The following is a 16,548-nucleotide window of genomic DNA, read 5'->3' as shown; positions in this document are numbered from 1 at the left end:
TTCTATCTGTATGCTGTATGATGAACAATCATCTAATTGAAAACCAGGCTACCACCCTCCCCCGCGTCCGGGCCCGTGACCGCCTCTATGCCCGCCTCGAAACTGAGCGCGCCCAAGGACTGCTGAACTAAGCAATAAATATGAAAGAGTGAAAACGACGAAGGGAAGGCAAGATAGGATGAGGATATAATATGAATGAATCTCCGCTCAATAAAATTCCACATCCCAATTCCAATTTCACTTTCCAATTCCACTCGGAACGAATCAAATCGAAGCGAAAGGGCCGGATGAACCGGGGTACAACCGCATTTTGCATGTACATTGTCCATTGTATATATAACTATGAATTCCGAATTGAAAAAGTTTTGCTCTACCCACTCCGCCTATTTCTCGCCCAGCTATCCAGACCCCAAAAAACAAAACAAAACTAAAAGCGAACCGGTATACGGAGCTCGGTTTGATTCGCAAACGAGATTGGATGCGGGTGGTTATTCCTTTTCTTTTTTATCCTCTTTTATTTGTTGGGTTTTGTATGTCTTTGTGTTACGTGTTGCATTATGTACATATAACGAAAAAAAAAAAGAGATTTCTGTTTGTTGGCCTGGTTGGCTTTTGTTCAAGGGAAGCTCTATCTATTTTACGAGGGAATTAGGTATTCTCGGCTTTTACATCCTACTCCGTGCAGCCCAGTCTATCTTAAATATGCGGGGAGGGATATTTAGTATGCATAATTCTTTCAGTGCACCACAAAGATATGTGAGTGAAGAAAGTCCATGTAATTGATAGATATAGGATTTTCCATATTATCCACCTTTCTCTCCTTCCCTTCAACCAAATAAACACCTCACTCTGGTTGTAAGGAGGTAATCTTCGGTATCCGGAGATTCCCATTTGTTCACTTGGTCCCCTCGTTCAATTCAATTCAATTCAATTCAATCCAATCCAGTACAGGTGAAGATAGATAGCAGATGATGGCTATAGCTGCGAATACATGCATGGTATTGCACACCTGGTCGACGTCCTGTCAAATAACCGCTGGTATTTCAGTCTCCGGCCCATAATCTCCTCGCATTTCACCAGATCCGTCGATGTTTCGTTGCCCAGTACGCACTACGCACATGGGTCGACAAGTCAATGGACTCTATGAGCCCTGTCCTGTGTTTCTTGATGATTTTCTTTCTTGTTGTTGCTGGCACTGCTGCTGCTGCTGCATCCCCCATGGAAATATTCGGTCTTCTCCACTTCAATTCCAATGGATATAGAGGAGCGTTACCTTACCTATCCCTACCAGCACTCACACAACCCGTAACTAACTGTTGTTAAGCCTCAAAACCGCCGGCATAAACCCTCTAACCCCATTACTCAACCACACCCTCCCCAGCTGGCCCTCCAACTCCCGCAGTTCCTCAACCCTCACAACCTCCTCCACACACATCCCCGCCGCAAGCGCATATCGTCTCGACGTCCCCGCATTCCCACCACTGGATAGCGGCGGCGTGACCCAGTAATAAGAGGAATCGTCTGCTGGTCCTCTACTATCACCGTCACCAATATCACGCGCCTCCCCAGGCACAGGGATCGATGCCGCCGGACCAAGACCCTGTTTTCGCCGTCGACGGAAATACACAGTTGTTATGCTGCCCTCCATCACCTCACCGGCAGGGTTATATATCAGCACCTCCGTCCTATCAAGCGGCGATGCAGTAATTCCCGCGCGCGCGCGAGATGCCGTGTAGTGATCTCGCGCGGTGGTTTTGTGGCGGGTGAAGAGTGACGGGTGGGTTGGTTGGGTGTCAAGTCGTACCGTCCACGGTTCGATTGCTACCCTTGCCGCGGGGGTTGCTTCCGCATGAATGACATTGCAGGATAGGAGGCGCGAGAGATCTGCCGTTGCGCTTGGTAAGACTAATAATATATTACTGGGCGTTGAGAGCGGTGGTGGGGGAGCGTTGCTGGTGATCGGGACAGCTTCGACCGTGAGGGCGCCGGCGGCATCGAGGAGGACACGCAGGCGCCAGGGATGGGTTGGGTCGGATTTGATATGCTCATTAAACTTTTGGGTAAGCTGGGAAAGGACTGTTTCTCGGGGTTGTTGTTGGAGGAGGGCGATTGCGGCGGGCCATTGAAAGTCGAGGGAGGCGGCGAGGAGGCGGTCGTAGTGGTAGCTGAGGAGGTAGTACGGGGACGTTCTGGGGGAGGGGTAGGAGTTTGATATATCCGGGGTTCTGGGGAGATCTGGATCGTAGCGGAGAGTCGAGATGATTTGGAAGTTGGGGGCTGGTTGGGACGGCTGCATTGCAAGATGTGGCGGGGAAGATGAGGGGGGATGGGAAAGACAGCGGGATGTGCTGCTGAGGGGGCAATGCTATTCCTTTTTCCTTTCTTTTGGGGTATTAGTTCCAAGCGAAAGCCAATCTAGTTCTCAGCATCTGATAAAGGCCAATTGAGTAATTTGCGCAGTTGATAGTTAAGTAAATTGGTGCGAATAATTGTTAAATAAACAAAGATGACTTGCGGTGGTCAGACGTCATTGCTGACTCAGCGACTCAAATAACTTAACTAGTTAAATGCTTTGACTTCATCCAGAGACGAGAAACAACAATAGACGATATCAGCTACAGACATCAACAACGTTCACTACCTCGTTTCGAGAAGAGAGCAGCGTGGATTGCGCCCTACCAACCATGCGTACAATCGGCTGGAGAAATCTTATCAATTCGAATTGTAACCCCTGCGTTCCAGAACTAGCGATGTAACTCACAGCAGACATGTTATGAGAGCTCTATAGCTCCGGCCCAGCATTTCAGTTCGCATGGATGGCATCTCGCTCGGACAACTAACACTGCAATTCGATTTTACTCGCTTCGACTGATTACTGAGCGAATCACATCTTCCTTGAAGGGCCCATCCAGGATTTCCACTTGTTCCACCTGTTCCACCTGTTCCACCTGTTCCACGTCGAATCCACAAGGTCCTCCTTCACCCTAGCAGCGCTATCGCAAAACATATCTATCGCTTTTGTGCAGCACTAGACAATAGCGCGATATCGAAAGGGAACCTTGTGAGAAACAGCTCTTCAAGGTAGAATTCAAGAAACAATGGATAATTACGGCAATGAACAGGGCATACAGGGCGGTCTGTTGACTGGTAATTCTGGCTATATAAGCCATCGAGATACCCGCCGGGAAACCGACATCTCACCACGGAGTTCAAGTATCAAAATTCTCAGGGCCTCGAAAGACAATTCTATTATTCCCCCCCGGCCTTCTTGACCATCACCATGAGGCTCCCCATACCTGTTGTGTTTGCGTCCGTTTATGCGGGAGCTGTCCTCGCAGTTCCCCATGCAGATTGGAACCCAGCACCGCCATGCCATGCTTGCGCAGGTTGGCTGCAATGCGACCACAGCCCGAGAAACGACTATCCCATCCACAACTCTTGCAATGCCACCGAGCGGAGGATGATCCGTCGCGGTTTACAGGATGCCATGACTCTAGCTGCCCGGGCCAGAGACCATGTGCTCTGGTATGGCAAAGATTCCGCTCTGTACCGCAAGTACTTCGGCGATGGCCCGACTAGCGAGGTAATCGGGAACCTAGAGCGGGTCGTCAGTGGGAAAAAGTGGAAGACGTTGTTCCGCTGCGATGACCCGGATGGGAATTGCAAGCATTTCCCCAGTTTGTCCCCACCCCCCTTCTTCCCAAAATTTTTCCAAGAGAAATGGCCAGTTAATCCCATCTAGAATACGGCGGCCACTGGCGCGGCGAAAACGCCACCGACGAAACCGTAATCTGTGCGTTATCCTACCACACACGGCTATATCTCGATTACTTCTGCACGCGCGGGTATACCGTCTCCGGTTCACCGCGCAACACCTACTGGGGCACCGACATGCTGCATCGGCTGTTCCACATGCCTGCCATCGGCGAGTCCTACGTTGACCACTTTGCCAGCTCCTACGAGGACGTGATGCACCTAGCGAAGTATAATTCCACCTACGCCACGCGAGATAGCAATACGCTGCAGTACTTTGCGGCAGACGTGTATGGGCATGAAGTCGCCGTGCCGCATTTTGGGTGTCCGGGTAAGTGGGAAGAGGAAAAATCGACGACTACGACGATGCCACCCACTACTCAACCGACACAGGACACACCCACACCCACGGTTCCGCAGCCCCCAGCGCCAACCGTTCATGTACCACCGGTGGGTTGATTTTCCCTTACGCCTTAGTTGCCCATTTAACCCTTTTAGCTTCCAGTATGGCTGTGGTGCTGTTGTATCTTGCTAACACGTTATCTGTTTATCAGAATTGCCACACGCACGAGGGCGGAGAGTTGCATTGCCTCTAGGCCGCATATAGGGCTTTTGAGGAATGCAAGCTCGACCATTCTGCAGGTATGGCCCGAGGATGGAGGAGGGGCAAGGCCCCCTCTCCCCATCACGAATGACAGGGATAGCGGAGAGAGAATGCATGTTGGATGTCCATGATACCCACGCGTATACCAAGCCAGCATTTAACAATACAATGATAAGAATGACTTAGAAGAAAAGAATATGACAATCGGATAGAATAGGGATAATCGACTAGAATAGTACGCTACATCCTTTGTTCATTTCATCTCCATCGCCTGCATACTTAGCCTCACTCTGCAGAAGCTCCCAAGCTTCCCCTGACACAACCATCGTCTTGCACAGCCACACTCACACCGGGAGGGATGGATCATTCCCCTTCTCATTTTAACTACTCCGTACTTCAGCCCTACCAGCCCGCGCAGCCACAGCTCTTGAACCAACCGTGATCAGATCAGGCCATTTATTATTATTGCCTCTCCACAGCTGAATGGCGGAAACAAGTGATAAAATTTCTGGGACGGAGCCTCTTATTATTCTGTCCAATCTTGTTACTCCATAGACGAGGGGTTCTGAGCATCGTTGATCAAGTATTCTCTGAGATAGTCACCGCTCTTCCCGAGTGTAAACCACATACAAAAAGGCTGCGCCGTATACTTGAGTAAAGATGTGTAGCTAGTCACCATTCAGACAAGTATTTATTATTATGGAGTATTATAGTTAGACCAGCATCTCACCTCCCATCAAAGGAACCCAATGCCAATCAACACAGCATCAGCAAAAAGTTGCAACCCCCCCCTTCTCTCCTTTCAGAAATCCATATACTAGCATGCGCCTCCACCGAACCCACGAACCCACGAGCCAGCTGAGGCGGCGCTAAGTAGTAGTTTTTGAGAGTTCTACTCAAGGATTTGTTGGTTAGTTTGCCTAGGAAGTCATTATTATTATTGAATGCTGTGTCGAGTGTCGAGGAGCTAATACTATATATTCCATGGCTGTATTATATATAATAAGATACCTGTATCAGGCAATATGGTATTATACGGTATTTACAAGTATATTGCTTCGTCCGCTGCTTATTATTATTATTATTATTATTATTAGTCGACAACTACGGCATACACCGCTGCCCACTAGTACGCTGTAAGGAAGTAACTAACCAACCCAGTCCAGTCCAATCAGCCGGTGGATCGTGGCTGGCCAGATGAGTGCTATATTTAGACACCGAGCAGACGGACGGCAGACTGCAGCTGGGCGGTGTTGGTTGGTGTTGGTTGGTGGGCAATGCAATGGTGGCTAAAGGGAGCAAGTCGGCGTGCAATAATGATCTCTTTGTCGCTTGGGTTGGATGCGATGGCATCTTGTCCTGAGGATTCTTTAAATCTCTTTTCTTCTTCTTCATCTTCTTCTTCAACACACCGCGATGGATCTGGTTTTGCGGGGATGAGATCAGTCTAAAATTGCCCTCATGTCATTATTGTCCCTCACACGCATGTTCACATGGAACTTACAGCACATGCATCCTTGCATACTCGCTGTCCAAACCCCCTAGAGCGATAATATAATTGACAGTTCAAGGGACGAGGAATTTACCAGTATTAATTATCCCAGACATTCCTGACAGCTCACGGGCTCACGGGCACTGAAATGAAGTCTGGACATGGAAACCAGGCGGATATAAAAGATGCCCCCTAATAACCATTCCATACACAATAAAAAAATAAGGAGAAAAATCAAACCTCGTGTTGACCCCCCTTTGGCTCCTTAATATAAAGGGAAGAGGGACAACGTTAGTTGGTCTGTAACAGCAACCCCACCCGCGTCTCATGTACTCGGTTATATAATGCCCTCTCTGGGCTCTCTCTGCGTCTGTTTCGATCAGAAAGACAGTAACTATGGATCAAGATCTGCAGCTCATTTCCCGCCTTGGTCCAAGACTCCAAGAGCCCTCGGGGGGTTTGTGCGGGATGGGTGGGTGGAACTATAAACTACTTGTACTGTACTCCGTACTACGCAGCGTAATCCGTTGGCGGGTTTCAGATGGAATGCACAGGGCACAATGCTACCTGTTCTGTTGTGGTTTAGTGGGTATTTTTCAGTTCAATAACGTGCTTATACGGTGTACCGCGCTTGGAAAGATAAACGCTCAATCGCTAATAACTGTCGATTTAATAATAATAAACGACCTCATGTCTCTATAACTATCCGTGTATGTATACGCACCTCTCTCATACTCAAGAGAACTAGCTAGATTTCAACCGCCGGGAATTTTAGGGGCAATTGGGGTGATCTCTCGAAAATGCGGCACAGGCAACATATGCAATGCATGGGAGGTTTATCTTATCTGCGCATGAGCACGCCTTCTGATCACATTGCTACCCTTTTTCCATCCATGCATCGATAATCCGTCTCGCCTGCTAATTGGATGCTTAACTGGCAAAACGTATGCCGTGGGTAAAAAGGGCTATCAGTCGAAATCAAGTTGAAACACTCAAAGAAAAAGAGCTTTATTAGAAATTGGTTTGGCAGCGCTCCGCTACATGTATGTGTTGTGGTGATTTTGTCCCTCTCAACCTGCCAACACCTCTCGAATTAGAGAGCTGGCGTCCCTGAGTCCCTGAGATTTGCCCAGGGCTCGACTGAGACAGGTTTCGAATGTGGGATCGAGAGGGTGGCTTGAAAAGTTATTTTTGATTCTCTCTCCGTGGGTCTTGAAACTTTATCCCCGTTATAATCAAACTATTATTATTGAGGCGGTGCACCAGCAGGGGACGATAATAATAATAATAATAGATAGACAACTCTAGGAAAATCCACACTCACTCAGCGCTGAGCTGAGCGGGCCGGAGGCGGAGGGTTGTGAACTGAAGAACTGAAGAACTGAGGAACTGAGGAACTGAGGATATGCAGGTGGTGATGTCGTGCGATCCTCCATGAGCGAGCGAGCCACTGATGTAGTTCAACCAGCCGGGACAACGTCGGGAGGGTGGGGCATGAGCGGATCATATAGACGACCTGTAAATATATGTTTAGGCCCGCAAGTTGGCATCATGAAGTCGACTACTACGACTGCGTAGAGGGTAACGCGCTGGGAAGTGCGAAAATATATATATATCGAGGTAATAGATATATATTTCTATACGGAGTAGAACTTGTTGGAATGCTGTAGAGCAAGGAGCAAGCACACAAAACACATGTGTACCTTCAAACCTTCTGGAACCGTAACTGAGCGTATCTTAAACATGACGGGACGGACTTTTAATCACCACAAGGTGCGGTCAACATCCATTATTAGTAATATTAATAATATTAGATGTACGGATGTATGTTATGGATGGATGGATGTTGGGCTGTATTTGGCGTTGTACGGTAACAATATGGTATTAAACCGCGCGAATCAGCCTGCCCAGCCGCGCGTAATATGATTGGGGGGGTCAAAAACGGTAACTTTCGGGGAATCTTCCTCTGGCCAGGTACGTATGTTACCTGTACATACAGTGTCCGCTAAAAAGTTTGAGACCCTCCCCTTCTACGCTAGGCTTAATATAGTTTAGGGTTCGATAGTTAGTATACAAAATATTAATGAGAATTTGAGGAAGAATCATGCCAAGGCGGATCAATTAGGGCTGCTCAATACTAAATAGTGACTACGCTAAACTATATTAAGCCTATGTAAAGGGCGGAGGGTTTCAAACTTTTTAGCAGACACTGTACCTAACCTATCAAACCACAGGCCTTCGAATGACAAAACAGCGCGGAGGCAACCCGAAGTACCGCGGTATCATACAGGTAACTATAGACACAGTGACAGATACAGATACAGATACACATACACATACCGTACCGTACACACCCGCCTCGAAATAAATCGTCTCCAAGTTCCGTTTCAAAGGCCTTTGCTTTTTTGGCTTTATTATCTTCTTTTTTCCTTTCTCTTCATTTTCTTGTTCCTTTCGTCCTTCAGCTGTTGTTGTTGTTGTTGTTGCTGCTGCTGCTGCTGCTGTTGTCATCGTTCGTTGATGTTGCTGCTGTTGGTTCATTCAGGAAATAATAATAATAAGAAGAAGCGCTCGCTTTCCCTCGTCTCTCGTTTCCTGCTTCTCCATCGTTGGTGGTGGTTGTTCCTGGGCTCGATCATCGCCCGACTCGTCGTCTATCTCCCTGGCTTAACTAGTTAACCTCTTCCACCGCCAGCTAGCTTGCCTGCCTGGCTTCGTTCGTCCCCCCTAAAAAAAAAAAAAAAAAAAAGAAAGAAAGACATCTTCGTCGTCTTAACTCTTCTCCTCTTCTCCTCTTCTCATTCTTGTTCTCTCCACCCAGCCAAACACTCATAACCCCCTTGCCTGTCTGCATCGCCCACCAGCCTCTCGTTTTGACTGTGTGACCGCAGCTGCCTCATCATGGCCTATCCAGGCTCGAACTCCCCAGGGGGTTATGGCGAAGGCCATCGGCTACATGACCTCCCCCCGTCTGGCAATGTAAGCAAGCACCTTATTCGTATTGCTACTTTGGTGGTGGAGTGCTCGCGGCATTGAGATCAACCCCCCCTTGTCCTTGTCACTTCTGCTGCTATTTACTTCTCGTTTCAGACTTGTATATACAACGCAGGAACAACAACAACCTTGCTAACTAACCCCTTTCTCGCTCCTCCAGCAATATAATCTCCCCGCTGAACACGATGCCTCACAATCGCTTCTCCACCAAAACCAAGGCCCATTCAGCGGTCCCTTTGACGACCCCCATCATCAGCACGGTGGCTCTCCTGTCCGACCTCCCTCGAGATATAGCCTCACAGAATCTTACGTAACCGACCATCCCCAGTCCCAAGATCAATACGGCGGCCACATGGAAAACCCAGCTGCGGGCTTCGGTGTCCCTGGCCGCGTTCCATCCCCCTATACTCGGAGCGAAACTTCCTCCACCGAGGCCTGGCGTCAACGACAGGCTCCTGGTAACCTGCGCCGTTATGCCACCAGGAAAGTTAAGCTGGTTCAAGGCTCCGTGCTCAGTGTCGATTATCCCGTCCCCAGTGCTATTCAGAATGCTGTGCAGGCTAAATACCGAAATGACCTTGAGGGTGGTAGCGAGGAATTTACCCATATGCGATGTGAGTTTTGTTTCTCCCACTTTTTTTTTTTTTTTTTTTCCCACTTCCCTAGACAGCTGCCGCCTTGCTAATTTGGTATCTTAGACACCGCTGCTACGTGTGATCCCAATGAGTTCACCCTACACAATGGCTACAATCTGCGCCCGGCAATGTATAACCGCCATACCGAGCTGCTGATCGCTATTACCTACTACAACGAAGATAAGATGCTTACTTCGCGCACCCTGCACGGTGTGATGCAAAATATCCGCGACATCGTCAATCTTAAGAAGTCTGAATTCTGGAACAAGGGAGGACCTGCTTGGCAAAAAATCGTTGTTTGTCTGGTCTTCGACGGAATTGACCCATGCGACAAAGATACCCTCGATGTGCTCGCCACCATTGGAGTCTACCAGGACGGCGTGATGAAGAAAGATGTTGATGGAAAGGAAACCATCGCTCATATTGTGAGTACATATGCACCATGTCTAATTTTTGCCCTCGCCACTTTACTAACTACCAGTCCAGTTCGAATATACTACCCAACTATCCGTCACCGCAAACCAACAACTGATTCGACCACACGATGACGGCCCATCGACGCTTCCCCCCGTGCAGATGATGTTCTGTCTAAAGCAGAAAAACAGCAAGAAAATCAACTCTCACAGATGGCTGTTCAATGCTTTTGGCCGAATCCTCAACCCGGAAATCTGTATCCTGCTCGACGCAGGTACCAAACCCGGCCCTAAATCCTTACTTGCACTTTGGGAAGCTTTTTACAACGACAAAGATCTTGGTGGGTCCTGCGGTGAGATCCACGCTATGTTGGGTAAGGGCTGGAAGAACCTCATCAACCCCCTCGTCGCAGCGCAGAACTTCGAATACAAAATCAGTAACATCCTGGATAAACCGCTGGAATCCTCTTTCGGATACGTCAGCGTGTTGCCCGGTGCCTTCTCCGCTTACCGCTTCCGTGCAATCATGGGTAGACCGCTCGAACAGTACTTCCACGGTGACCATACTCTTTCCAAACAACTTGGCCCCAAAGGTATCGAGGGCATGAATATTTTCAAGAAGAACATGTTCTTGGCCGAGGATCGGATTCTGTGTTTCGAACTTGTAGCCAAAGCCGGGTCTAAATGGCATTTGTCCTACGTCAAATCGTCCAAGGGGGAGACTGACGTGCCTGAGGGAGCTGCGGAATTCATCGGTCAGCGTCGTCGGTGGCTCAACGGCTCGTTCGCGGCGAGTATCTACTCGCTCATGCACTTTGGCAGAATGTATAAGAGCGGCCACAATCTCCTGCGCATGTTCTTCTTCCATATTCAGATGATTTATAATACGTGTACGGTTTTCATGTCTTGGTTTGCGCTTGGTATGTCTTATTTACTGTCCTTATTTCGCGAGACAAACTCATCCCTTTCACGCTCTTTTTTTTTCGTTTTTGGACTATTATCGCTAATGCTATGTTCTAGCTTCCTACTGGCTCACAACTTCCGTTATCATGGACCTCGTTGGCAGTCCTCCCGCTCCAGAATCTGGGAACCAGCAGAGAGCATTCCCATTCGGCAACACGGCTACTCCAATTGTAAACACGATTCTGAAATACTTGTATCTGGCCTTCCTACTCTTACAGTTTATTTTGTCGTTGGGTAACCGGCCTAAAGGGTGAGTTTTTAACCGTATAATTCCATGATCCCCAACAAAGGAACCAGGGGAGCTCAGAAACATCCAATTCATGACAATATAATCGCACTGAACATGCCCACCGTTGATGTACGGTGGTAATTTCTGTGGTGGTTGTATTGTGATGAGTTACACGCCTCGCCGGCATATTCTGCAGTCCCCAGATTCGGAGTGTGGACTTCCCTACTTTATCATTACAGCGGACGATATATTAACCATTACTTCTTCAGATCCAAACACTCGTACATCACCTCCTTCGTCTTATTCGGCCTCATCCAAGTGTACATCATCATCCTATCCATGTATCTCGTCATCCGTGCTTTCAGCGGTGGCACACTGGCTTTCACAACAGACCAAGGCATTGGTGAATTCTTCAAATCCTTCTTCAATTCCGAAGGACCAGGAATCATCATCATTGCACTCGCCGCAACCTTCGGTCTCTACTTTGTCGCCTCCTTCATGTACCTCGATCCCTGGCACATGTTCACGTCCTTCCCCGCCTACCTCCTAATTATGTCTTCCTACATCAACATCTTGATGGTCTACGCCTTCAGCAACTGGCACGACGTTTCCTGGGGAACAAAAGGCGCCGACAAAGCCGACGCACTCCCTTCTGCACAGACGCAAAAGGAAGATGACGGCAAAGCCGCTGTGATTGAGGAGATTGACAAGCCGCAGGCAGATATTGATAGCCAGTTTGAGAGCACTGTGAAGCGCGCGCTGACGCCCTATGTGGAGCCGAAGGTGAAGGAGGGCAAGTCTCTAGATGATTCGTATAAGAGTTTCCGGACACGGTTGGTAACCTCGTGGCTGTTCTCGAATGGGATTCTTGCAGTCGCTATCACGAGTGAGGATGTTAATAAGTTTGGATTTACGGTATATTCTTTCCTGTCTTTTTGCTTGCTTGACCCATCCACCCCACTCCAGTCGGATTCCCTTCGCCCCTGTGAATGCCCATTGCTAACATAACATCCAATAATCTAGTCCCGAGCAACCAACCGAACCACACATTTCTTCCAGGCTCTCCTGTGGGCAACCGCAGCGCTGTCTCTAGTCCGCTTCATCGGCGCTTGTTGGTTCCTTGGCCGGACGGGTATTATGTGCTGCTTTGCGAGACGGTAGTTTTATTTGTCTTACTTTTTTTTTTTTTTTTTGTCGTGGTATCATGGATTGTTTTTTTCTTTGCTTATCTTTTCGGCGGCACGAAACCTAGAGAGAGCCAAGGAGAGAGAAAGGGGAAACGACAAAATGAAAAGCGAAGAAAGAAACTGGTAGCTGGCATCTGGCAGCTGGCCACATCCCCCCTGATTTTTTACGAACATGCCCTTTTGGTTTTATTTTCTCCTTCGATTTTCCCATATTACTTTCCCTGTGTCGTTTTCCTCATGTTTCGTTGATGGCAAGATGTATTTTCCCTTTCTTTCCCCTTTTTGTTGCGTGCTGACCGATTTGCGTGAGAGTCTCTGGAATGTGATGTCTGTTGTCCCTCTCTATTCCCCCCAACTCTGCTGCTGCTGCTGCCGTTGTTGTTTTCGTCGTCGATCTTAACGTCTAGCTCCGTCCTAACTTTTGTTGTAAATGTATTAAATCCTAGATGACGGCTGATTTTTTTCTATCATTCTTTTTCTTGTCCCTTGGTCTCCCCTACTTCTCTTTCCTTTTCCTTATTTGCAAATGCGTGATTGGTTGGCTCGCTTGCTTTCTGTTGTTACTGTGGCTCTTTTTAACGCGTTCATGATGATCTGATTGAATAATAAGGACACAACGCTGCGTACAGGATATAGGTACTGTTGCAAGCTAAACAATAATAGTTTTCCTACTTCATGCAAGCCCCGTGTCTTCGTTATTTGTCGTAACTTTTTATGTCTGTTGCTCTCCTCTTCTTTTCCATCTTACCTGCCCCGATTTAATCCTTGGTCTTAGACCCCTTAGCTTTTACAAAGAAAAGGTTCATTTCAATGCTGCCTTATGATGTTTTAATTTTCACTTTCTGTTCCCCGCCATGGTGCTTGATATGTCTGCAGCAAAGAATATGTATACCCACATTGAAGTGCTCGGGAGCCTGCATTACAGCCCTTTATTTCAAGAAAGAGACAAACCACTTTTGCAACGGTTAAGAAACTGTCAATTTCTGCTGCCTATATCAAAAACCAATCTGCACAGCCGCCGCTGTTCTATCCACCACGACAGCCTATGATTTCCACCCCTCCAAGCACCCCAAGCACCCCAAGCACCCCAAGCACCCCAAGCACCCCAAGCAACCCTATAACCAGCCCACTTCCAGGCGCCGCCGCTAAACTTAGCCTTAACCAATTTTTGGCAGGCAACATCACGTGTCTTGCCCCAAACCAAACCAAACTATCGTCATGTCCCATCCTGTGCTGTTGTCCTCGTTGGCTTTGAAATCTCTCTCATCTTCAAACCGTCAACAACCTCACAGTCTAGTATTTTCATTGCCCCCTCTCCCCCCTCATTTCTCTGACACAGCATAGTACAAAAATAATCCACCATAGCACTTGGCCCGTGTACATACCCTGAAATCACACGCCACTTCCCCTTGCCCCCTTCCCCCCCCTCCCTCTCTCTGTTCTACCTCCTATTTCAGCGGGATCAGGTAAGATAATATAACATAGAAGATCCCGGCTTAGGTTACCTTGACTTCACAAACGCTTCATTTGCTTCCGACCTCTCATTTTCCCTTTTCTTTTTGGACCATAAACCAGCCTCTCCCCGCTGATATCAATCGATCGAAACCCGCCCCCTTCCGCCCAGCGCTCTACCTATTACGAACCTCCCTGCCCTCTTCCTACCCTCCTCCTACCTTACGAACTCGACGTGCTTTCGTCTGATAACCAACCCAAGCCCAAGGCAAAATTCGATATACACAACTGAATTGGGCTGGAAAAAAATCTTTCACGTCTGGGGACGGTTACACCGTTTTCTCATCTCGGGTTCTCTCTCTTTTTCGTCTCGTCTCTTTTTGAGTGGTTTTCAGAAACGGCTGAACCGGCTGGCTACACGGCTTTAGGAGGGAGAATACGAAAGTCTCTTGTTTCTTTTGTTAACGGGAGGAAGAATCGGTGGTTGGAATCCAGCAAAAGTTCTTGACTTTTTTGATTCTGCTCTTTTTTTCTCATTTTGTTGTTAAGGGTCTACGGCGCAAACGTAACAGAAAAGTATCAGGGGGAAAAACACACGGGACGCTGTTTTTGTGTGTGTGTGTACGGGATGCAAGGGTAGGAAACGGGAAAAATACGAGACGAGAAGGACGGGGTATCAGGCAGACAACAGGCGAGGCTTGTTGTGTGGTATCCTTTGCATATACTTTGCACATATAACGCTTTTGTTTTGGTGATTGTGTACCTGGAGCGCAGGGGTTTTCTTTTTGCAAGATGTTGAAGATATTGTCTTTGGTAAGTTAAATTGGCTGTGCGTTGTTGTTATTGACATCATCTTCTCCCTTCCCCTTTTGGCACTCCATTTTCAAATATCCCTGGACCTCCAGCACTTCGTTATCATTCACTGCTTATACTCCCTGGCTTCTGCTTTTATTTTTTTTAGAGACAGAATACATAGAAACTAACTGTCCCTGTGCTACAGAAAAAGAAGCAGCAAGAGGAGGCTGCTGCTGCTGGGCAGGTCAAGAATAAAGTCGGAGGTGCTAAAACCCGAATTCAACATGGTATGTTTTGCCAACATCAATATTTTGTGATAGGCGAAAATCTTTTCCGACTGGCGTAAATTAACTATGAACTTCGTCGATGCACGCTCACAGATCTAATCCGGGTCGGAGAACAGGAGGAAGACAGCAGAGGGACTGCACGTCCGATTAAATTTCTGTGGAAGGATGGTGATGACCCGTTTCATTTTAGCGTATTGATCGAGCCTGACGAGGGTGTGTACAAGGGTGGTTCGTTTAAGTTCGACTTTGAGATTCCCGAACACGAGTACCCGTATGCACCTCCTCGAGTAAAGTGCACTCAGAAGATATACCACCCGAATATCGATCCGCAAGGGAATGTGTGTCTGAATATACTGCGAGAAGGGTGGACAGCCGCGCTGGATGTCCAAGCGGTTGCATTTGGCCTACTGGTGCGTTCCCCTCCTTTTAGCCAAGGAGAAATGTAGAACCACAATGAAGAAAGTGAAATAAACTATGCGTTCCCAGACTAACACCAGCACGCAAACAAACAGCATATCTTCATGCACACTACATACGAAGATCCCTTGATCCAAGAAGTCGCTGATGACCTTCGGCTAAACCGTGAGGGCTTCAAGCGCAACGTTCGAACAGCCATGCAGGGGGGAACAGTGAGGAATATAAAGTACGACCGTGTCCTGAAGGGCTGAGATGAGCCAGGTGATTACAGTAGCAATAGAGGCGTTGTACTGAACGGGACAAAAAATAGAGCGGGGTTAGCAGAGCAAAATTCCGAGGATATCATCGAAACGAGTAACTATGTCCAAACTTTGAATGGGATAGAGATATTGTAATAGCGTACTGTACATACACTGCATGTGCGCGGTCCTCATTTTTTTTTGTTTTTGCGTTCCGTCCGCGAATTATCTTTAGAATTATTTTATTTTCACGTCTGCCCCTCCATCTAAAAAACCGTTAGGGTTGTTCAGTTCATTAGCCCGATGTACTGGCTGTGCCCGTGAGTTAATAATGTCATGTCACACAGTATGCAGCAGAGTTGAATATCCTTTCCCAATTTCCTCCATTTCCAATATATGTCGTGAATTTCATAACAACAAACTATATCTCTAAGAAAGATGATTATCATTGACGAGCGCCACTCCTAGTGCTCTACGGTATACTTAGATGGAGCACACGGGCACGCCGTAAAGTACCTCCGAGTTGCAAAACCCCGTGCGATATTCAAAATTCAGATTTCAGAATGACAATCAACAATACAATCCTCGGCATGGAACGAAAAAAATCACCATAAGAACAACCCTCCCCCGCCCCCCCCCCCCGTGAGTCGGATATTTGTTTTACTATAGATAAATCTCGGGGAATATGGGTTTTTTGATGGGTTGTTGGTGCGGGCGGTGATGTGGAGTGGGCCTAAATATATAAATGTGTTCTGTTTATTTGGAGGTCCTCTGATTATGAGATGTGTAGGAATATGTGTTTGGGTTCTAATAAAACAAAATCATAGGTTTGAGCGCAGAACAACACACACTATACTAGTTTCCATCGTGCTTGAGCTGGGTGGAGTTGGCTTCTCAGTGAGTCTAGTGCGGTTAATGTCATCAGAGAAGGGAGATTGTCGAGATAGAGAGCGAGTCATGTAGACATCAAAGTGAGCAGTACTGATGTCATCATCATACTACGACCGCCTGATCATAGAGGCGCGACGGCGCGCACTCACAGCGTCACCACTACTTCTTCTTGTACACCCCATCGAGATGTGATAGAG

General features: G+C 47.6%; 4 protein-coding genes across 4 annotated transcripts; 3 read left to right on the top strand and 1 right to left on the bottom strand.

Moving 5' to 3' along the window:
- Nucleotides 1-455: 455 nt before the first annotated feature.
- BDBG_05184 (uncharacterized protein) lies at nt 456-2,674 on the bottom strand. Its single transcript, XM_002624369.2, has one exon. The coding sequence runs from the start codon at nt 2,294-2,296 to the stop codon at nt 1,310-1,312; it is 987 nt and encodes a 328-aa protein (XP_002624415.1). The 5' UTR covers nt 2,297-2,674; the 3' UTR covers nt 456-1,309.
- Nucleotides 2,597-6,172, top strand: BDBG_05183 (CHA1 protein). The gene is made up of 3 exons (XM_002624368.2): nt 2,597-3,677; nt 3,743-4,203; nt 4,308-6,172. Exons 1-3 carry the CDS (start codon nt 3,281-3,283, stop codon nt 4,347-4,349), a joined length of 900 nt encoding a protein of 299 aa, XP_002624414.1. The 5' UTR covers nt 2,597-3,280; the 3' UTR covers nt 4,350-6,172.
- A 2,578-nt stretch (nt 6,173-8,750) lies between these two features.
- BDBG_05182 (chitin synthase G) lies at nt 8,751-12,283 on the top strand (the record flags this gene model as incomplete). Its single annotated transcript, XM_002624367.2, has 7 exons — nt 8,751-8,828; nt 9,004-9,457; nt 9,542-9,903; nt 9,965-10,811; nt 10,912-11,104; nt 11,353-11,998; nt 12,107-12,283. The coding sequence occupies 7 exons, from the start codon at nt 8,751-8,753 to the stop codon at nt 12,242-12,244; spliced, it is 2,718 nt and encodes a 905-aa protein (XP_002624413.1). The 3' UTR covers nt 12,245-12,283.
- A 1,145-nt stretch (nt 12,284-13,428) lies between these two features.
- On the top strand, nt 13,429-15,837 carry BDBG_05181 (ubiquitin-conjugating enzyme E2 M). The gene is made up of 4 exons (XM_002624366.2): nt 13,429-14,535; nt 14,723-14,804; nt 14,898-15,214; nt 15,317-15,837. The coding sequence occupies exons 1-4, from the start codon at nt 14,515-14,517 to the stop codon at nt 15,470-15,472; spliced, it is 576 nt and encodes a 191-aa protein (XP_002624412.1). The 5' UTR covers nt 13,429-14,514; the 3' UTR covers nt 15,473-15,837.
- The last annotated feature ends 711 nt before the right edge of the window (nt 15,838-16,548 follow it).

This window comes from Blastomyces gilchristii (assembly GCF_000003855.2).
Source record: "Blastomyces gilchristii SLH14081 genomic scaffold supercont1.10, whole genome shotgun sequence".
In the NCBI taxonomy this organism is placed as follows: domain Eukaryota; kingdom Fungi; phylum Ascomycota; class Eurotiomycetes; order Onygenales; family Ajellomycetaceae; genus Blastomyces; species Blastomyces gilchristii.
Note: the sequence above shows the minus strand (reverse complement) of the source record. Positions and strands in the feature narration are given on the sequence as shown.

What these genes read in the sequence shown, in the direction of transcription:
- BDBG_05184 (XM_002624369.2), bottom strand. Translation starts at nt 2,296, where the DNA reads ATGCAGCCGTCCCAACCAGCCCCCAACTTCCAAATCATCTCGACTCTC.
- BDBG_05181 (XM_002624366.2), top strand. Translation starts at nt 14,515, where the DNA reads ATGTTGAAGATATTGTCTTTG. An exon ending in TAAAACCCGAATTCAACATG is followed by an intron (nt 14,805 to 14,897) that starts GTATGTTTTGCC and finishes GCACGCTCACAG; the next exon opens with ATCTAATCCGGGTCGGAGAA. An exon ending in CGGTTGCATTTGGCCTACTG is followed by an intron (nt 15,215 to 15,316) that starts GTGCGTTCCCCT and finishes GCAAACAAACAG; the next exon opens with CATATCTTCATGCACACTAC.
- BDBG_05183 (XM_002624368.2), top strand. Translation starts at nt 3,281, where the DNA reads ATGAGGCTCCCCATACCTGTTGTGTTTGCGTCCGTTTATGCGGGAGCT. An exon ending in GAATTGCAAGCATTTCCCCA is followed by an intron (nt 3,678 to 3,742) that starts GTTTGTCCCCAC and finishes AATCCCATCTAG; the next exon opens with AATACGGCGGCCACTGGCGC. An exon ending in CAACCGTTCATGTACCACCG is followed by an intron (nt 4,204 to 4,307) that starts GTGGGTTGATTT and finishes TCTGTTTATCAG; the next exon opens with AATTGCCACACGCACGAGGG.